The sequence below is a fragment of the Biomphalaria glabrata genome, chromosome 13, assembly GCF_947242115.1.
Source record: "Biomphalaria glabrata chromosome 13, xgBioGlab47.1, whole genome shotgun sequence".
Lineage (NCBI taxonomy): Eukaryota > Metazoa > Mollusca > Gastropoda > Planorbidae > Biomphalaria > Biomphalaria glabrata.
The window spans coordinates 1877171-1900426 of NC_074723.1; the positions used below are offsets into that span (position 1 = coordinate 1877171).

Here is a 23256-nt window from a genome sequence, read left to right on the forward strand (position 1 = left end):
TACATCAAAATCTTATTAAAGACTATGTCTTCGAGTCCGAAGATTAAGGATGAGTGAGGTGTTTCGCATGACTACGTAAACCCCGTTGCGACCTGAATGTTTTTCCATATCTAATGCAGACAAATCCGTTGTCCGCATGGGGTCTATTTAAATATTCTTTTCGTCTTCTGCCCCTGTCTTTATGTTGTGTCAGGTGTATTTATGTGTATTTTTCTGTTGTGTTGTCTTTATATGAGAAAAAGAGTCCTTGTAATCACAACAAATTTCCGTAAGGATCAATAAAGCAGTCTTAGTCTTAGTCTTGTACAAAGGGCTTTTCTTTGGGTCTCAAATGTGTGTCCTGCGGCCCTTGTGAGAACTCTCCAACTGTCTCTTTCAGGGGCCATCTCCCGCCAGCTACGATCTTGTTGTACTTGAAAAAAAAAAAGAATAATATTGCAACGAAATAACAACCAAGCTTTAATAACGTCAACCACATTCCTATTCTCCTCTGGATACGCCCTTTCGACCCAGAATGCACTAACGTAGCCTACGTAGGGCTATTTGCCAAAAAACACACATTCCTATTCTCCTCGGGATACGCCCTTTCGACCCAGAATGCACTAACGTAGCCTACGTAGGGCTATTTGCCAAAAAACACACATTCCTATTCTCCTCGGGATACGCCCTTTCGACCCTGAGATGAACTCCAATTGGTGACAAGGCAGGAAGACCTAGGTCTCCCGTAGTGCCCTGGTAAGGAACTCTGCTGTTTGGCGTAGTGCCTCATAGCTTCAATACAAACATAGTGAACCACTAGATACGTCCTCCCGCAGCTCGCGGAGCTGCGGACACTCTTGCAAGACGTGCGCCACCGTCTCTTCTGATTCCCCGCAGTGTCGGCAACGGGCATCAAAATTTGGCCGGAACCGGGCGAAGTACGCACCTATGGGGCAGTGTCCCGTACGCCACTGCGCTATTGTTGTTTGTTCCGACCTTTTTAGCCTCCACCACGGGTCCTCTCGATTTGGGCGGCGCATGTGCTGCCAGACTCCCCTGGCAGTGTTGGAGTCATCCCAGGATTTCAACCACTTTTCATGTACCCACTCTCGTATTGTTGTCGTAGCCTGTTGGAACGTACTTGGTGACTCGAAAGTGGGCACGGCCAGCGCTCCTTCTCGTGCTAGAGCATCAGCCACGGCATTGCCCCTCACGCCGCAGTGCGAGGGCACCCACTGCATAACGATGACAGCTCCACCCTTTCGACCCAGAATGCACTAACGTAGCCTACGTAGGGCTATTTGCCAAAAAATACACCCATTAGCTTTCCGTTTACGTCATATCCGGGATCAGCCACGAAAAAAAACTTACAAACACGTCTCAAATAAAACAAGAAAAACTTACCAACATCAAACAACGGGAAATATGAGTAAAATTAATGGATGTTATGGTCGAGGAATGGTCATCTAGAGTGGTCAGTAGCTGGTAGTGCTTGCTGGCGTCCATCACATGAATCATACGGTCCCTGCTCCCGCTGGCCAACACCTGTGGTCAGTAAAAAACTAAATCAGTGTCACGTGATAGAGATGTCATGTCTTAGATGTTTCTCTTTTTGGTAGCCGAGGTGTCCTACCTGTTACATCTGGTGACACTCTTATTAAGTTGTGACTCTTGCACTATTGATAGTCATTGTATACATTTGTGCGACATGAGTGTGGACTTCAAAACCTAAGATTACTATGTCCTACGAATATTCATGTTTCATATCTGTCAGATCTGACACTGAATAAAACATTAAATTCTCATTTAACAGTAGCTGAACTTTGAAACCGTTTAAAAAAGGTTCGATTAATGACATTGATGACCTTAAAGAACAATTCCGTTTATTTCTTGTCGATTATAAATGTTCAGAAAATTGTACATGTCATATTGCTCTATACTGTTTTCTTAATGGACTATAAATATGGTCACTAATGTATATTAAACATTAATAAGGTCAATCAAAGAGAGGATAATCTACGAACCTTTAAAAGGTATGCATTTAGGCTCAGAAAAAAACTGTAAGTGTGAATAGTAGTTCCCCTTTTAGACGCATGCGGTCTATGGGGAATATAATATTAAGGTCATCTGTTTCTTTGGCCAACGGTTAACGAGCTGGGTCACGGCTGGGTGTCACGTGACCAGCACAACGACCAACGGCCCAGACTTTCCTCAACTAAAGTCAGGTACCCATATAGAGTTGGATGATCTCAGAGGAGCCCTAAAAATCCCGAAGCCCAGTCATCACCGAGATTCGAACCCAGGACCCCAAGTTCGGAAGCCAAGCACTTTTAACCATTCAGCCACGGTGCCCGGATGTGTGACAAGTTCTACTATCAGGGCCGGCCTTAGGTAATTGGAAACATCAGGAGGGGTAAATTTGGATGGTACTGATACTATACCTAAAAGCGTCAAAGCATATGGTTTTAGATCTGCATAACGATTTTAAGAATCTATTTGTTTATGAAGAGATTCAAAATCACTAAATTTTGAAAGCCTTCAGGACAGAAGACTCAAAAGTAAAGTAGCAATTATACATAAAACAATGAACCATAATCTTCAAATACAAAAACAAAATTTAATAAAATACTCAGAAAGACACAAAGATAAAGGCACATTCCTCGTCCCATATACTAGGACAAATTTGTACAAATACTCCTTCTTCCCTAGTGCTATTAGAGCATGGAATGGGTTGCCTGAGCTAGCCAGGAAAACCAGTGACTTGGCAGAATTTAAGTCATTGGTTAATATGCATGACTAAATGCATGACGCGTAGGACGTAATCATCTTCTTTTTTTTGAAGTAACGTCTGTTTTACATAAGATAAGATAAGATAAACAAGATAGCTGAAAACAATTGAGTGACGTCATACCTTGTATCGATGGCTGCTCGAGTATTTCATAGCGGTTAGTTCCGCTTCGTGGGCCAGTATTGTCACCTTCGCTTTCATCGTGTTAGCATCGTATACAGTGATTCGTCCATGCCGATTACCTGTGGCTATATCGATGCCGTTGGGGCAAACCTGAGGAAAGACTACTTCTTGGCGTATTCGAATAACTAGGTTTTGAAAATAATGTAATGAAAGGGACGAACAAAAAATAAAAGAGAATCGATACCTGTTTGAAAAGAAATGTTGAATGCTGTCGTAATGTGATTGAGTCCACAGAGGGATTTTGATAGACAGTGTTTCCCAAACTGTGTTCCGCGGAACCCTAGTGTTCCCTGGGGCCTGAATATATTTTTCTCAAACTTTTTTCATTAACGGAACACTTCGCGCTTTCTGAGTTTTTTTTTTTGCAAACCATTTCGCTAATTTTTCAGTGAGATAAATCACATGGTGGTCTACTAATTAATCATTCCAGTAGTTGGTGGAACAACTATTCATAGATGATGTGAGTAACCTATATCCTCCCTGTTTCTTATCCATCAAAGGTGACGCATTCTTAATCCAAGTGCAGATCTGAGCACCTCACACAGTATATCCTCTAACATTGCCAAGAAGAAGCCATTATGAATGTCGCGCGACATTAATTTATGACTTCGAGGTGAAAAAAAAAAGATACTGATGCTACCAATAAGGATTTATATATATATCAAAGAGAGAGAGAGAGAGAGAGAGAGAGAGAGCAGGGGCGTAGCTAGGAATTTTAGATCGTTTGGGGGCCTGGGGGGGGGGGGCTTTACCTTTTTGGGGGCTCATGTATTTTGCGTAATATTTAATTTTTAATGTAAAAAACACTTATTTGGGATCCCCTCAAGTGGGTGCCCGAGGGGATTTTCAAATTCTCCCCCCTCCTCCCCTCCACCCTAGCTACGCCACTGAGAGAAAGAGAGCGGAAGTTCAATAAGTAAAGATGACATACAGATACCCGGGTCAAGACAGGTAACTCCAGCAAGAAACATTGCCCTTGTCTTTCTTGCTGATTAGTTCCCCTTTCCACCGTCACTATAATTATACAGGCCGAACTCAAATCATCGGACTTAATTGAGCTCAAACAGTGATCATAGCCTCAAACAAATAGCCATGATTGCAAATATCCCCAAATAAACTTTATAAAGTTCTAAATGCTGCTAGTAAGATCACAGGCAGCAAACAAACCGCACCTGGTCACCTATTTGAGAAACAAAACATTGCAAAGAAAGCTATAAAATTTTTTAGCATAAAAAGTCAACCCAAATGTTCACAATCTAAACATTTGACCATCACCAAGAAGATATAAGACATCAATCACAAAAACAAATAGACACAAAACTCTATTTTTCGTTTGTCAATTAAACCATTGAACAAAATGTAATTTACTGTTGTAAATTTCAAATGTCATGTTAAAGAGAAACTGAGATATGAATGTATATCCTTTGTGCTATTGTACAAATGTTGGCTCTAATCATGTATTGTTATTGCTAATTCTCAATACTAAAATAAATTTCCTAACGGATAATAAAGATTAATATTATCATTTCTTAAAAGAAACTCTCTAGAAACAACTTACTGCCAATACAGTAAAACATTGCTCACACAAGACAAACTCTCTAGAAACAACTTACTGCTAATACAGTAAAACATTGCTCACACAAGACAAACTCTCTAGAAACAACTTACTGCCAATACAGTAAAACATTGCTCACACAAGACAAACTCCCTAGAAACAACTTACTGCCAATAAAGTAAAACATTGCTCACACAAGACAAACTCTCTAGAAACAACTTACTGCCAATACAGTAAAACATTGCTCACACAAGACAAACTCCCTAGAAACAACTTACTGCCAATACAGTAAAACATTGCTCACACAAGACAAACTCCCTAGAAACAACTTACTGCCAATACAGTAAAACATTGCTCACAGAAGACAAACTCCCTAAAAACAACTTACTGCCAATACAGTAAAACATTGGTCACACAAGACAAACTCCCTAGAAACAACTTACTGCCAATACAGTAAAACATTGCTCACACAAGACAAACTCTCTAGAAACAACTTACTGCCAATACAGTAAAACATTGCTCACACAAGACAAACTCCCTAGAAACAACTTACTGCCAATACAGTAAAACATTGCTCACACAAGAAAAACTACCTAAAAACAACTTACTGCCAATACAGTAAAACATTGCTCACACAAGAAAAACTCCCTAAAAACAACTTACTGCCAATACAGTCAAACATTGCTCACACAAGACAAACTCTCTAAAAACAACTTACTGCCAATACAGTCAAACATTGCTCACACAAGAAAAACTCTCTAAAAACAACTTACTGCCAATAAAGACAAACATTGCTCACACAAGACAAACTCTCTAGAAACAACTTACTGCCAATACAGTAAAACATTGCTCACACAAGACAAACTCCCTAGAAACAACTTACTGCCAATACAGTAAAACATTGCTCACAGAAGACAAACTCTCTAGAAACAACTTACTGCCAATACAGTAAAACATTGCTCACACAAGAAAAACTACCTAAAAACAACTTACTGCCAATACAGTCAAACATTGCTCACACAAGACAAACTCTCTAGAAACAACTTACTGCCAATACAGTAAAACATTGCTCACACAAGACAAACTCCCTAGAAACAACTTACAGCCAATACAGTAAAACATTGCTCACAGAAGACAAACTCCCTAAAAACAACTTACTGCCAATACAGTAAAACATTGCTCACACAAGAAAAACTCCCTAAAAACAACTTACTGCCAATACAGTCAAACATTGCTCACACAAGAAAAACTCTCTAAAAACAACTTACTGCCAATACAGTCAAACATTGCTCACACAAGACAAACTCTCTAAAAACAACTTACTGCCAATACAGTCAAACATTGCTCACACAAGAAAAACTCTCTAAAAACAACTTACTGCCAATACAGTCAAACATTGCTCACACAAGACAAACTCTCTAGAAACAACTTACTGCCAATACAGTAAAACATTGCTCACACAAGACAAACTCCCTAGAAACAACTTACTGCCAATACAGTAAAACATTGCTCACACAAGACAAACTCCCTAGAAACAACTTACTGCCAATACAGTAAAACATTGCTCACACAAGACAAACTCCCTAGAAACAACTTACTGCCAATACAGTAAAACATTGCTCACACAAGAAAAACTCTCTAAAAACAACTTACTGCCAATACAGTCAAACATTGCTCACACAAGACAAACTCTCTAGAAACAACTTACTGCCAATACAGTAAAACATTGCTCACACAAGACAAACTCCCTAGAAACAACTTACTGCCAATACAGTAAAACATTGCTCACACAAGACAAACTCCCTAGAAACAACTTACTGCCAATACAGTAAAACATTGCTCACACAAGACAAACTCCCTAGAAACAACTTACTGCCAATACAGTAAAACATTGCTCACACAAGAAAAACTCCCTAAAAACAACTTACTGCCAATACAGTCAAACATTGCTCACACAAGACAAACTCTCTAAAAACAACTTAATGCCAATACAGTCAAACATTGCTCTGCTCACACAAGACAAACTCTCTAGAAACAACTTCCTGCCAATACAGTAAAACATTGCTCACACAAGACAAACTCCCTAGAAACAACTTACTGCCAATACAGTAAAACATTGCTCACACAAGACAAACTCCCTAGAAACAACTTACTGCCAATACAGTAAAACATTGCTCACAGAAGACAAACTCCCTAAAAACAACTTACTGCCAATACAGTAAAACATTGCTCACACAAGAAAAACTACCTAAAAACAACTTACTGCCAATACAGTCAAACATTGCTCACAAGAGAAAAACTCTCTAAAAACAACTTACTGCCAATACAGTCAAACATTGCTCACACAAGACAAACTCTCTAGAAACAACTTACTGCCAATACAGTAAAACATTGCTCACACAAGACAAACTCCCTAGAAACAACTTACTGCCAATACAGTAAAACATTGCTCACACAAGAAAAACTACCTAAAAACAACTTACTGCCAATACAGTAAAACATTGCTCACACAAGAAAAACTCCCTAAAAACAACTTACTGCCAATACAGTCAAACATTGCTCACACAAGACAAACTCTCTAAAAACAACTTACTGCCAATACAGTCAAACATTGCTCACACAAGAAAAACTCTCTAAAAACAACTTACTGCCAATACAGACAAACATTGCTCACACAAGACAAACTCTCTAGAAACAACTAACTGCCAATACAGTAAAACATTGCTCACACAAGACAAACTCCCTAGAAACAACTTACTGCCAATACAGTAAAACATTGCTCACACAAGAAAAACTCCCTAAAAACAACTTACTGCCAATACAGTAAAACATTGCTCACACAAGAAAAACTCTCGAAAAACAACTTACTGCCAATACAGTCAAACATTGCTCACACAAGAAAAACTCTCTAAAAACAACTTACTGCCAATACAGTCAAACATTGCTCACACAAGACAAACTCTCTAGAAACAACTTACTGCCAATACAGTAAAACATTGCTCACACAAGACAAACTCCCTAGAAACAACTTACTGCCAATACAGTAAAACATTGCTCACACAAGACAAACTCCCTAGAAACAACTTACTGCCAATACAGTAAAACATTGCTCACAGAAGACAAACTCCCTAAAAACAACTTACTGCCAATACAGTAAAACATTGCTCACACAAGAAAAACTCCCTAAAAACAACTTACTGCCAATACAGTCAAACATTGCTCACACAAGAAAAACTCTCTAAAAACAACTTACTGCCAATACAGTGAAACATTGCTCACACAAGAAAAACTCTCTAAAAACAACTTACTGCCAATACAGTCAAACATTGCTCACACAAGACAAACTCTCTAGAAACAACTTACTGCCAATACAGTAAAACATTGCTCACACAAGAAAAACTCCCTAGAAACAACTTACTGCCAATACAGTAAAACATTGCTCACACAAGAAAAAGTCCCTAAAAACAACTTACTGCCAATACAGTCAAACATTGCTCACACACGAAAAACTCTCTAGAAACAACTTACTGCCAATACAGTAAAACATTGCTCACACAAGAAAAACTCCCTAAAAACAACTTACTGCCAATACAGTAAAACATTGCTGTCGCTACTTGGTTCTGGTTGTAGGCGTAGCGGCGTGGGTACGTCCGTGTGTTGTAGGTACCTCTTCTGGTACGGCTATGATACTCCTCTTAGCGATGTACTTTATTAGACGCACTAGATTTGCAAGTGCGCAACATTACTAATATACTAAAGTCTCCAATGACAACATTTAAAGTTACTGATGAACACACTGGTAGCAGACTTAACGTTTATTATATACAGGATAAATTACAGAAAATACTGGCGACTTCAGCCGTCACAAAATATACACCAATAAATACTGGCTGTCCATGCCATGTGGAATAAGTAATCACATCAATGAAATGTTCAAAATATAAATCCAAAGAAAACTCTCAAGTTAACATTAAATCAAATTCATTAAGGTACATATTACAGACAGAGAAAGTCGTACATCCACTCTCTGCTGGAGTTCTTCACTAACTAACTTTGACCCTTATTTTTGAGTCCTTTAACTTATTCACATAACCTCGTGGTTGCCCGCACGGAATGTTACAATAGGTGACTGAGTGTCACTTCATGTCACAGAGGTTCTAAAACTGGACTGTGACATACGCCCCACACTCCAAAAAGATTTTTGACCAAAAATCTTTGACAAATATATTTTACATTAATATCACTGTACAACTATATATGAGCTTAGTCCATTATTCTATCAAGTGCTGTAAGTTCACTTCAATTGCTCATATCATCTTATATAATCTTAGTAATTATGTATAACATCATATAAATTACTGAGTCCAAAAAAATCATTAATATACTTAATTCACTGAGAGCAAGATCAATGAAATATCATTAATTGTGATGAAAAGTACCTCCATCAAGTGTTAACAAACTTTATGCATACATTTGTACTGAAAAAAATTTGTACAAACAATCACATGCTAATGAATATAAAAAAGAGAAAAATATACAAGTTATTCCACATCCAATGTTTTACTATAATTGTAGATGCACAACATTATCAATGTGTATCATTTGACACACTGAGTAAATTTACTCAAAATTATTACAGGAAAAAATTTCATATTTATTTACAACTGTGATGTGCTGTGTCAAAATATTATTCTAAGTTTTGCCATCATCAGGAAAAATACAATAAAAAAAATTTTCAGATACATGTCAATCCAGTTCAAGGTTGACCTTGCATAAGACTACTATAAATAGTCTGAGTGTAGTATTGCAGTACAATAGTAAACAAATTTCCATGTTTATAAACATTCATTGTAGTATTCAGGTGTGTAAAAAATTTTAGACAATATTTACATCTGTGAGTTGTTATGAAAAAAAGATTCAGGTCAACAGTTCAAGTAGTTCACTGTTGTTTACATCTCATTGTTTACATTGCTGTGCACAATCAGTAATGAAATACAATATATACACACAAAATAAACACATCTGGCATTTGTCATACCACAAGTTGACAATAAAATACAATGAGTAGAAAATAGATGATCTGTTATTGATCATAAGCATAAATGTCATCATGACCCAAAAGAAAAGTGTAACAATAAAGTGTCATGACCTATTTGCAAAATGTGTAGAATGTTAATTTGACTTAGTTGACTACTACTGCTTGTTTCTAAGTACTTTGTACTGGTTATTTATTCTATCAGAATGTCCTGGCTGATGTGTTTAATGTCATTATTTTCACTTGCTTCATTTTCATGTATTATGTATCTGGATAAAAAGTCAGCTATTACATTTTCATGTCCTGGAATGCTTTCTAAATCAAATTTGTAATCTGAGAGAATGAGTGTCCATCTGTTTATCCTGTCATTTTTTAGATCTTTTCTTTTTAGTGCCAGTAATGGTTTGTGATCACACTTAATGCTAAAAAATCTACCTAACAAGTAATTCTTGAGTTTTACAACTGACCATACAATGGCTAATAATTCTTTCTCAATCACTGAGTATTTTCTTTCTGTTTCAGACAGTGTTCTACTGATGTGTACTATTGGCTTAAAAAATGACTCTCTTTGCTGTAGTAAGCATGCCCCAATACCAGTGTTGGAGGCATCAGTGTATAGTGATAGTGTTGATGTTGGGTCAATACTGGCTAATTCTAGTTTCTCATTAAATTTATCTTTTAAGTTGCTTAATGCTAGTTTACTTTTTTCATCTATACAAATTGTGTTTCCATGCTTCTTTTTAGTAAATTCAACAAGGGGCTCAATTATCTGTGCATAATTTGGAATAAACTTTCTATAAAAGTTGCAAAGTCCTAATAATGATCTCATGTCTTTCTTAGTCCTAGGTTCTTTTATGTTTTTAATCTTTGTTAGGTTTGTTTCAGTGGGTGTAATTTTGTCATTGGTAATGCAATATCCTAAGAATTGGATTTCAGGCTTGGCTAGGTTTAATTTCTTGGGGGATAATGTCATGTTGTGTGTTCTTAGTCTTGAAAATATTTGCTCTAGTACATAAATGTGTTCCTGTTGTGAGTTGGTGAAAACACAAATGTCATCTACATAAGACAATACATTGTTTATGCCTTCTAATAGTTTTGACATGCATTTCTGAAATGTGGCTGTACTATTTATTAAGCCGAATGGCATGACATTCCAGACATAGATGCCTTCTAGGCCTGGCATAGTGCATTTGAATGCTGTATATTCCTTAGAGTCAGGGTCCATTTTAATCTGCCAGAAGCCTCTGTTTAAGTCCATTGTTGTGAATAGGGATGATTTACTTAAAGTTGTAATTATGCTGTCAGTGTCTGGTAGGGGTTCTGGGTCTATGACTGTGCATTTATTTATTTCTCTAAAGTCACAGCAGATTCTTACTCCACTGTCTTTCTTTTTTACAATGACCATGGGTGATGCATATTTACATGTTTCTGATCTCTCTATCTTCCCATCTTTAATTAAGTTGGTCATTTCTGTTCTAACTAAGTCCTCATATGCTTTGGGGATACTATAGGCTTTTGTCTTAGTTGGTAGTGCTTTGTTGAGTTTTATTGTGTGTTCTATCAGATTGGTACATCCTAGCTTTTGTGTAATTACATCACTATATTTAACTGTCAAGTTCTGTAACATATCATTTTCAATGTTTGGACTACTGTTGTGTGTGGTGTTTATGGTGCTTACTATATGTTCTTGTATGTTGTGTTTGGTTTCTAGATCAGGTTCAATTATATCTGTGTCAGTTATTTGTCTCTTATCCAATTTTACAAGTTTGTCAATATTGAGTTTGCATTCTCTACCATCTTTGTCAATGATGTACACTTTGTTATTAATTCTCTCTATAACTTTAAATGGTCCCTCATTCTTATCTTTACAGTGTTTGTTTTCTATCTTAACAAAAACTTGGTCACCTACATTTAGTGTTCTTAGTTTTCTATTTCTGTTTTTTATTTTCCTATGCCTTTCTAAATTTTTGTCCATGTTTATCTCTGCTAGTTTTATTCCTTGTCTAAGCTGTTGTTTGGTCTGAATTATCCAAGGATGGTACTGTTCTATGTTTTCTAAGTCTAACATGTTGTCAGCCCATAACTCTAACGGTCCTTTGGGTTTTCTGTTAAATACAAGCTCATAGGGGCTGAATTTGGTGGTTTCATGGATGCTAGTGTTGTAGGCAAATATAGCATAGCTAAGAGTCTGGTCCCAGGTACTCATTGAGTCTCTTTCTAGCTTATATATCATCTGTTTTACAGTTCTGTTCCATTTCTCTATTACTCCATTTCCCTGTGGTGAGTAGATAGTGCTATGGACTAGGCGGATGTTAGTCATTTCTGCAAATGCTTGGTTAAGGTGGGACTTAAAGTTTGATGCATTGTCTGACAGTAACTTATTAGGGAATCCAAATTTAAGAAAAAGTGTTTTTAAGCAATTACATATGTCAATAGCCTTTATATCTTTTAGAGGAAATGCCTCTGCCCATCTAGTGGACATGTCAATGATACCTAGAATATATTTATTCCCTTTACTGCTGGTTGTTAGGGGTCCCATTATGTCCATGGCAATTTTGTCCCAAAAATAGTGAGATTTATCTGATTTTTCTAATGGGGCTCTAGTTACTGTTTTTTGTTTGGCACATTCTGTGCAGCTGTTTACATAGTTCTTAATGTCCTTTCCCATCTTTGGCCAGAAGAATTTGTTGGCTATCTTAGCATATACTTTCTTTTTTCCTAAGTGTCCTGCTGTGGGGTCATCATGTGCCATATTTAATATTTTAGCTCTTAAAGTTTTAGGGATCAGGATTTGAAGTCTAGTACAGTTTTCTTTCCTGTTATATCTAATGGCTAAGTTGTTTATTTCTATATGGTGGTTATTTAAATTTATCTTGTTATAATCTTTGCTTAAGAGGTCTTGTATTGTGGTGTCATTTTTCTGCATAGCTATTAGTTCCTCCCTAGTTATGCCTATTTCATTGAGTAATACAGTGGGGCATTCTATTTCTGGTGTTATTTTTTTTTGTGATCTGGTTTGAGCTAATAGTGCCTCATGTTTAAATAGGGAATATTTTTGTCTATCTTCCGCCCATTGCATAACTTCTTCTAGTGTTGGATCTTTTACACCATCTACATTGCCTATTATTAGATCTTGTGCTGGGGTGTCCATGACTATAGCTTCTAGTTCTCCTGTAATCCAGGGTGATTCTATTAGGACTTTAGCGGTCTTGCAAATATCGAATTTTTGTATATTTGCATAGGTGACTTTTACTGTATCTTCTAGATACTGTCCTGGTTCGACTAAAGAGGCTTTAACTATTATTGCCGTGGCTCCACTGTCGCGAATTGATCCTACTTCTTTAGAATTAACATAGGATGGAAAGACTTTTATTTTGGACTTATTTGCTTGCATGTAGGCTACATTTTCCTCTCTATGGGTGTTGGTGTTATTGCCACTGTTGTTTCTATTGTTTCCTCTATTGTAGTTGTTTGGGTGGTTGTTGGTGTGGTAGTTATATTGGTCCCTTCTAGATTGCCTGTTTCTGTTATAGCTATTGTGTTGGTAACTGTCTGCAAAACTTCTTCTTTCATTGGGACTTGCACTCTGGTGTAGTCTATGTGGTCTATTATTGTAATTATTGTTGTTTTGTTTGTAGCTGTTTGGGTTGTGGAAACTAGTGTAACTTCTGTATCTGTAATTGTTATTGTAGTTTATAGGAGCTTTGCATTGGTTTTTTACGTGACCTTTTCTCCCACAATTGAAACAAGTCTTGGTGTTGGACCATTTGAATTTGTCATTGTTGTTATTGTTGAATGTTGTTGCTGTGGCTACTAGTTGGTGTAGGTCTCTTTTGTCAATCGTGTGTCCAGGGTGACTGTCTTTAAATAGATTTAGATTCGTTATCAGTTCAGTCTCTGTCTTGATCTTCTTTTCCTTAAGGAAAGTAAATACTAAGTCTGTCACGTTGTTGAGGACATTGTCAATGAGTAGCATGTCTAGGATTTGTGTCGGGTCTTTGATGTCACATTTTGCTAGCTCTAACCATTTTATCATGTTAGTCCTCATGTCGAATATTATCCTGTTGAAATCCCCATCTTTTTTCAATTTAGTGTCCCTGAATAGCTTACGATAGAAATCTGAGTTTTTTCCAAAGTGTTCTAATAATCTAGTCTTTACTGCTGCATAGTCTTTCTTTTGGTCTACAGTTAAAGTGGAAATAATGTTGAGGGGTTCTCCGGACAGATTTGCTAGTAGGTGTTTGGCCATGTCCTCATTGTTAAGACTATAGGTTGAGGCTATATGCTCAAATTGGACTAAATAGTTTTCAAGTGTTTCATCTTTAGAGTTGTATTTGTGGAATTTGGAGATGAATGGCTTTGTTGTAGACTGTTGGGTATTAATGTTGGAATTTGTTTTGGCAGCTTCTAGTTCTAGTTCTTTTTGTCTAGTTTCTAGTTCTTTTAATGTTTTCTGATGAGCTCTTTCAGCAGCTCTTTCTTCCCTATCTCTAATTTGTTTCTTTTCTTCCCTTTCCTCCCTTTCTTTCCTTTCTATTCTATCTTTTTCTTTTTCAGCCCTATCTCTTTCCTCCCTTTCTTTCTTCTCAGCCTTTTCTAATTCTTTTTTGATAAATTCCTTTTTCTCATCCCCTTCTAGTTCCAGGACTTTCACTAGCTCTAAAATTTTGTCATAGGAAGACATGTTTAATGCTTTGTGTAGTTAATTAAGTGAGAAAAGAAAAATGTACTGTGTTATACTTGTCAATACAGTGTGTGTCAGTTATTTAACATGTGTATATTACACAATAGTATAAAAAATTCAATCAATGGTTACAATGTAATGAAAGAATGTAGTGATAATTGTCCAATGTATAGATCTAGATCAAAATTTACTCAGTTGCTCAATTATAAACCATTCAAATTCAATATTCACAAATATCAATATATGTTATACATGTGTGCTGTTGTGCCAGAGTAAAATAGTAAAAAATGTAAATTAGTAGAAGAAACAAGAAAAATATATATACAGCATAAGTAAAAAGGACAAACACAGAAACAATATAGAGAACAACACAGTCTGCTTTTAAAGAAATTAATAAAAAGTAGAAATGTGACAAGAGAGATACAGATATGTGTATACAGGACTTTTAAACAAACAACAATATAGATACAGATTAAGTACACTGACAGAAATACAAACAAGACTCAACAGCTAAATAAATATTTTCCCACTATATTCTATGACCTCCGTACCAACAAGGAGAGCCTCAAACGCATTGGGCCTTATAGAGGTTAAAGAACAAATAGGATAGACCCTAATAGATCCTATTGTTATGATAGTTCATACAATAGTCCCTCTCCAGCCACCCTTAAAAAACACTTAGAAAAATGAAATCAAAATATGGCTCCAAAAATGCCAAGAGTTATCAATTACTAACTCTACTAACAATCAAGTTTAATTACTGCTACATCAAAGCAAAATCCATGTACTTTATAATCATATGCATGTATTTAATTTGTTAATAATGACTTACAGACTTTTTTCTTGTTGACTCGTGTAGTTTAATCCTCAAATAGCTTGGGTGGTTGACTAATAATCCATGTATAGGTAATCCAATTTAAGAATGATAATCCATGTATAGGTAATCCAATTTAAGAATACACGTTACTATGAGCATTAAAGTGGTAGAAGAAAAATAATCCAGTTCAATGCCATAAGATGGCTCAAATGCTCAAATGCTCTGTCAAGTAATCCAAAATAATAATCCACGATGATTGGGAAGATCACAAGTAGGTACGACCATATCAAGGTGCGAGTGTGCCAATGATGAATAGTGGCGAGCACTAGTGATGAAGCGGTGTGTCTGTGATTAGTGTCATCAAGCGATGTCTTGACTGGTATGGCTCTTTCTTTCAGACGACATGTGTAGCTCTAGATAGGAATCGAGTCGTCTTCTGTTTTCGGTTTCACACCGGACAGGTGTCAGAGGTAGATCTAGGAGCGGGGTTGGTGTTGAATGGATCTCAGGATGCAGGCGTTACTTGAATGGATCTTGTGGGCAGGCTGGTTTTGGTACTTGTTTAGTTGGACGCCATCTTGAGAAAAAAAGTACCGGTCTAACGTGTAGCCTTGCGCTGTTTACTATAGAGGCGATTGAGATCCTTTTAAGACTCCTCTACTGGTCACCAAAGGCCAAATGTCACCTGTGTTGTAGGTCCATACTGTTAGTTAACAGCCATACTGGCCACCAAATGTCGCTACTTGGTTCTGGTTGTAGGCGTAGCGGCGTGGGTACGTCCGTGTGTTGTAGGTACCTCTTCTGGTACGGCTATGATACTCCTCTTAGCGATGTACTTTATTAGACGCACTAGATTTGCAAGTGCGCAACATTACTAATATACTAAAGTCTCCAATGACAACATTTAAAGTTACTGATGAACACACTGGTAGCAGACTTAACGTTTATTATATACAGGATAAATTACAGAAAATACTGGCGACTTCAGCCGTCACAAAATATACACCAATAAATACTGGCTGTCCATGCCATGTGGAATAAGTAATCACATCAATGAAATGTTCAAAATATAAATCCAAAGAAAACTCTCAAGTTAACATTAAATCAAATTCATTAAGGTACATATTACAGACAGAGAAAGTCGTACATCCACTCTCTGCTGGAGTTCTTCACTAACTAACTTTGACCCTTATTTTTGAGTCCTTTAACTTATTCACATAACCTCGTGGTTGCCCGCACGGAATGTTACAATAGGTGACTGAGTGTCACTTCATGTCACAGAGGTTCTAAAACTGGACTGTGACAATTGCTCACACAAGACAAACTCTCTAGAAACAACTTACTGCCAATACAGTAAAACATTGCTCACACAAGACAAACTCCCTAGAAACAACTTACTGCCAATACAGTAAAACATTGCTCACACAAGAAAAACTCCCTAAAAACAACTTACTGCCAATACAGTCAAACATTGCTCACACAAGACAAACTCTCTAAAAACAACTTACTGCCAATACAGTCAAACATTGCTCACACAAGAAAAACTCTCTAAAAACAACTTACTGCCAATACAGTCAAACATTGCTCACACAAGACAAACTCTCTAGAAACAACTTACTGCCAATACAGTAAAACATTGCTCACACAAGAAAAACTACCTAAAAACAACTTACTGCCAATACAGTCAAACATTGCTCACACAAGACAAACTCTCTAGAAACAACTTACTGCCAATACAGTAAAACATTGCTCACACAAGACAAACTCCCTAGAAACAACTTACAGCCAATACAGTAAAACATTGCTCACAGAAGACAAACTCCCTAAAAACAACTTACTGCCAATACAGTAAAACATTGCTCACACAAGAAAAACTCCCTAAAAACAACTTACTGCCAATACAGTCAAACATTGCTCACACAAGAAAAACTCTCTAAAAACAACTTACTGCCAATACAGTCAAACATTGCTCACACAAGACAAACTCTCTAAAAACAACTTACTGCCAATACAGTCAAACATTGCTCACACAAGAAAAACTCTCTAAAAACAACTTACTGCCAATACAGTCAAACATTGCTCACACAAGACAAACTCTCTAGAAACAACTTACTGCCAATACAGTAAAACATTGCTCACACAAGACAAACTCCCTAGAAACAACTTACTGCCAATACAGTAAAACATTGCTCACACAAGACAAACTCCCTAGAAACAACTTACTGCCAATACAGTAAAACATTGCTCACACAAGACAAACTCCCTAGAAACAACTTACTGCCAATACAGTAAAACATTGCTCACACAAGAAAAACTCTCTAAAAACAACTTACTGCCAATACAGTCAAACATTGCTCACACAAGACAAACTCTCTAGAAACAACTTACTGCCAATACAGTAAAACATTGCTCACACAAGACAAACTCCCTAGAAACAACTTACTGCCAATACAGTAAAACATTGCTCACACAAGACAAACTCCCTAGAAACAACTTACTGCCAATACAGTAAAACATTGCTCACACAAGACAAACTCCCTAGAAACAACTTACTGCCAATACAGTAAAACATTGCTCACACAAGAAAAACTCCCTAAAAACAACTTACTGCCAATACAGTCAAACATTGCTCACACAAGAAAAACTCTCTAAAAACAACTTACTGCCAATACAGTCAAACATTGCTCACACAAGACAAACTCTCTAGAAACAACTTACTGCCAATACAGTAAAACATTGCTCACACAAGACAAACTCTCTAAAAACAACTTACTGCCAATACAGTAAAACATTGCTTTCCAATTTTTTTCACACCAGAAGATGTGGCAGGCCTGGTTTTCTTTCTCCATTTCACTCGGTCGTTAGTCTTCTTGACCTGCTCTCCTTGATCTGTGTAGACTATCTTCAAACATTCGGCACTTAAGCAATTCCTGAAAAGAAAGGGTCCTGGTTTGCAGATGCCATACACAACAGTAGTATAAAGAAGGGTGAAGGTGCAACAGCGCCTATTGATTACAAATGCTCAACCTGTGACGCAGCTGAGTATCAAGGATTGAGCTATTTAGTCACACAATACGTTGCAAAGGGAAAAGATTCTATCTTATAAAATAAAACGTCTAAAAAGAAGATGATTACGTCCTACGCGTGTTCCTAGGTCAATCTAGTCATACATGTTATCCAGTGACTTAAATTCTGCCAAGTCATTTAGCCTCTTAAAAATACAAAGACGTATCCATCACCCAATGAAATTGTAACCTAATCGAAGCTTAATGTTAATGAAGTGATCAGATACACTATTTCTATAAAAACTAATGCAAGATGTGTGTGATGATTTTAAAAAATGTTATACATGTTTCGGATGTTCCTTCAGAGTTAAAAGATAATCTACTTCCTAGCCCAAACTTCTCACAGGACGACATGGGATGGCAGCGGGCAGGATATGAACCCGATACCATTAAGACTACTAAACCACAGTCCAGCTTTCATACCGCACGACCAGGCAGCCAGCCTTGTTGAATTCATAAATGTTCCCCCCCTCTCCTATTTGGCTTGTTTTAAAGGAAAACTCCGATGGTTTTGACAATAGGCCATATTTCGAAATATGTGTTTTGATTTACAGAAGATGAATATATTATTCTTTTTATTTTGTTTTCAATAATAACTAATAAATTAGTGTTTTTCTGACGTAATTTTTCTGCGCATCCAAAACGGTCAAATTTTTATCGGGAATTTATATGACGTCAAGCATACCTATTAATTTAAGGTAGTGACTTACTGTATAACGGAAAACCATACAGTAAAATGTACAATCTCATAAACTAAATAGATCTAGATTTATGCAGTTAGATCTAGATCTTGTAAGCAAAGAAAAAATTACGTGTTAAGAGTAGATTGACATGCTTGACTAACCACGGCAGTGTGTATTTTCTCGCCTGACCACTCAACACACAACAAACACTATCGCTTGATTGTCTTGTCATGACCGACTACACGGTAGTCTTCTAAAGTTTAATGCTAGCCTTACACTGACCAGTTTGTTAGAATCAGTCAGACATACCATCTTCTTACTTTTTGGGGCAGGGAGGAGTGTAGATGAAAATGTTACTTTTTTTTTCTCGATTTGGGTTATAATGCTTTAAGAATATATAACTGTACCATAGCTATGGGTTAGGCCGACACTAAGCCTAACAGCCACTGTAAGAATGACGCGATACGATTGGTTAGATCTAGATTAGCTTTCAGTATTTTTGAGGGAAGTGACGTATGCCTAAGCTAAAAACAAATTCTCAAATAACCCCGCTTTTTTTTTTCCGATGTCAAGAATTCACTGTCCTATATTATTAAATATAAATGTTTCTAAGCATTTAAATGATAAAATGTTTACTATTACAACTTTTTACGCAGAATTTAAATATTTCTATGACCCTAATTTGAAAAACCATCTGAGTTTCCCTTGAAATATATGTTGTATCAGTGATAAATGCATGAATTTAAAATCACCAGTGTAGTGTAACTGAGTTGATTTTCTGTGTGCGTCCAGAGTGTCAGAAGGTCATGCCCAGTGTGTATGTTTCATGTCCAGTGTGTGTGTGTGTAATAGTACTGCATCAGTGTATTGCGAGACGTGCTGGTTTCATTCACTGTTTACTGTAGTCTAATTGTGTCGAATAAAGCCATGTTTGTAAAATGTTTTGTAAAATGTTTTACATGTTTCGGATGTTCCTTCAGAGTTGAAGATAGTTTACTTCCTAGTCCAAACCTCCCGCAGGACGACGGGGGATGGGAGCGGGCAGGGTTTGAACCCTCGACCGTCGATAAATTCAAACGACAGTCCAGCGCGCAAACCGCACGAATAAAGCCATGTTATTTGTTATACTAGTATTTGTTGTTTCATTACAACCAGTAAACAATGCCTGACGTGTGGACAACGAATGACTATAAAACGACCAAAGTTCAATGTAGGGTTACACCAGTGACCAAAAAAGACCACTACTCAATAAGTCTACATGTTTGTTTGTTTGTTTTGTAAAATGTTTTACATGTTTCGGATGTTCCTTCAGAGTTGAAGATAGTTTACTTCCTAGTCCAAACCTCCCGCAGGACGACGGGGGATGGGAGCGGGCAGGGTTTAAACCCTCGACCGTCGATAAATCCGAACGACAGTCCAGCGCGCAAACCGCACGACCAGGCAGCCATATCCATCACATAGTCTTTCCTTGTCACCTTTTCAATAAACTCTCCTCACAGATATTTGAGTACATGTCCCAAGCGCGCAATGTACCATCAGATGACACCGAGACCAAGGCGCCCGGTGGCAGGGCGCCCCCTTCATCTCCTTCTTCAGTCTGAGCCTCCGGGAGAATAGGATAAATCTTCACGTCCCACACGCAGCCTCGGTGATACATGGAGGAATATCTGAAAATACAGAATAGATCTGAGCCTACTGAGAATAGCATTCGATAGACATTTACAACAGAGAATAGCATTTCATAACAAACTCTGAATAGACAGTTCACCCTATTTGAAATTTAAGATTTGTGACGTGTAAAGCAGCCATGTTACTTGCCATTTATACGAAAAATATGCAACACTTTAAAAACAGATACATTTGATTCTGGTTAATCGGACTTCATCCAAGCAAAAAAATTTCTGTGCTAATAAAAGGCTGGTTCGATTAAACGAACATTTTACTATGATACAGAAATGTTTTTATAGTACTTTAGTATTCGGTCCACTTAAGACCAACCGGATATAAAGTTATTTTTAATGATCGTGAATTAAAAATGGATTAATAATTGCGTCAATACCTGTTGAACATCGTAAAAATAAAGTGATATCAGGTGATGCAACAGTGAATGGGTCGTGGTGGCAGAGTGGCAAGAGTGCTTCGCCCCCTAACCAGGAAGTCGCGAGTTCGAATCCCGGTCAATTTTTAGCGCCCCTAAGTCCATTCAGCCAATACGTTGAGGGAGTAATCGCGGTTGGTCGTTGTGCTGGTCACATGATGCCGTTGTTAACCGTCGATCATAGAAAATAGATGAAGTTTACTTCATGTTCACCCATAGATCGTCTCCCTTGGGGAACTCATCAATATAACGAGAACTATTCATTTGAATTCTATTTCTTCTTTTTAACCTTCTGTCCACTGTGTTTGTATATAGGTCTAATAGTAGTGTTGGTCGTTGTACTGGCCACATGACACCCTCGTTAACCGTAGGCCACATAAACAGATGACCTTTACATCATCTGACCTATAGACCACAAGGTCTGAAAGGGGAACTTACTTACTTTACTTATAGTAATGGTGATTAAAATAAATGTATCCGAGCCTCATTTTATAGGTTGTGTTTTGATTACATTAATTGTTTATCGGCCTTTGATCGATCTCTTCTGTTGTTTGAAAAGCACTTCAAATCGACTCCCGCAATGGTTTTGTCTGCGTTGATTGTGGCAAAATATGTAGGTCACTGCTGGGTCTACATTGCCACATGAAATAATGCACCATTCCTGACTCCTTAATCTTTGGACTGTATATTTCTTCAAAAGGTATGGAACGCTTGTCCGGTGACTAGTAACCAATAAAGTAACCTAATTAAAATATAACCTTTTCTTAAAAATAATCTTCCTCCCCCCTCGGGCCAGGTTTCTGTCCAGTGTCTCTTTACTCCAGATGTACAGACTGTGGTCATCGTAGACGACGGTCAGACTTGAGTGGACATAGTCGAAGACTAGAGCTCTGGTACAAGGGTGACCAACCCTACTTCCTGGAGTGTCCATCACGTGACCATATTCTATTTCAGGGGTTGGCCTGACCTGGAAGAATGAAAAGAGACCTTTTCACAGCCCCGCACAGCGAATTGTGTGACGAAATTAAATGCAAAACAAAAAGAAAAAACCCAAAGCTTATATTAAGTGTAATCGTATCAATTAGTTTGGATCAGTTATGTGAATATATATATACAGTCAATCTAGACACAATAAATCTGTGGGATTATAAATATTTTTGCCAATGGACCTCATTCACCAATCGTAAACAAGCAACAATTAGTCACGTGATCTTATTGATAAAACAATGGAAAAAACTGTGACAACCATCATGAATTACACATGAGATCGTAAATTATATAGAGATAGAGCACCACGTGGCTAAATGTTGTTTGTTTACGGTTGGTGAATGAGGTCCATTGTTTTTGTTTAGCTTTTGGCTTTCTCAAAGCGCTATGATCCTGTCACTTGTCTGGACCAGTTGGGGAAGGGGGGAGGGGAGGGAAGAAGAATGAATCTTGGTGAATGTTTACATGATCGTTTTGTTTTTAAATGTATAATAAAAAAAAGTTCACTCAGGACTCAAGAGTCCTCATTGCAAGGGGACTAATTCAACTTATACCACCACATCTGTCAAGTATATCTTTTCCCTTGTTCAGGTTACCAATTATTATTATTATTATTATAGCTTTTATATAGTGCTACTTTCATGCTTACAGCATGCTCAGAGCGCTTTGGTCCAATCTCATTTGTGGACCGGTGGGGAGGGAGGGGGTATCTAGGAGTTGGTTTTCCGTGCTGCCTTTAGGCGCTCAGTAAACACAACTCTGCCCGAGTCGGGTGTCGAACCTCGAGCCCCCTTCTAAGTAGCCAAGCCAAGCCAAGTTGGCCTCTCGACCACGCTTCCAATTAAAATAATTAATTACCAACAACTGCCCAATGGGGTTTGTGTTTTGCCAATGATTTTACCATCTATAAAAAAGCTAACAAGATCCTCGAAATAAAGAATCACCCTTTGTGTCAGGATTTTGTGATTTTACCATCACCAAAAAGATACAAGACACCGATAGCAAAGACAAACAGACACAAACACTCTTTTGTTCCCCTGGCAATCAAATCATTAAATAAGAACAATCTGGTATAAACTTTGTCACATGTAAATTATGAGTGAGTCTGGTGTGAATGTACACTTTGGTTTCTTATAGTTATATAATGTTTTTTGTTTGGTGTAATGCACAAATTGTAAGACAAATTTCCATACGGACAATAAAGATTATTATTATTATTATTATTATTATTATTATTATTATAATTAATTAATCAATTGGCTATTTATTTCTTTTTATGGATTCTTGTTTTGTCAGGTAATAATTGTTCAAAATTTCAGCTTAATCCGAGATTGGGTGCGGGAGAAATAACGTGTAGAAACTTTTTAGCATTTTGATATAAG

The 23256-nt window shown here is 37.2% G+C and overlaps 1 protein-coding gene across 3 annotated transcripts in view; it reads right to left on the reverse strand.

The window, feature by feature from the left end:
- Nucleotides 1-23256, reverse strand: part of LOC106075212 (mitogen-activated protein kinase-binding protein 1-like) — a 50063-nt gene that overhangs the window by 17380 nt on the left and 9427 nt on the right. For all 3 annotated transcript variants that reach the window (XM_056008313.1, XM_056008312.1, XM_056008314.1), the window contains 5 exons: nt 21646-21854; nt 20265-20456; nt 17815-17971; nt 2891-3040; nt 1384-1524 (listed from right to left, as the gene is read on the reverse strand). In XM_056008313.1, the coding sequence (XP_055864288.1) occupies nt 1384-1524; nt 2891-3040; nt 17815-17971; nt 20265-20456; nt 21646-21854 (849 nt within the window). The remainder of the gene's footprint in view (nt 1-1383; nt 1525-2890; nt 3041-17814; nt 17972-20264; nt 20457-21645; nt 21855-23256) is intronic.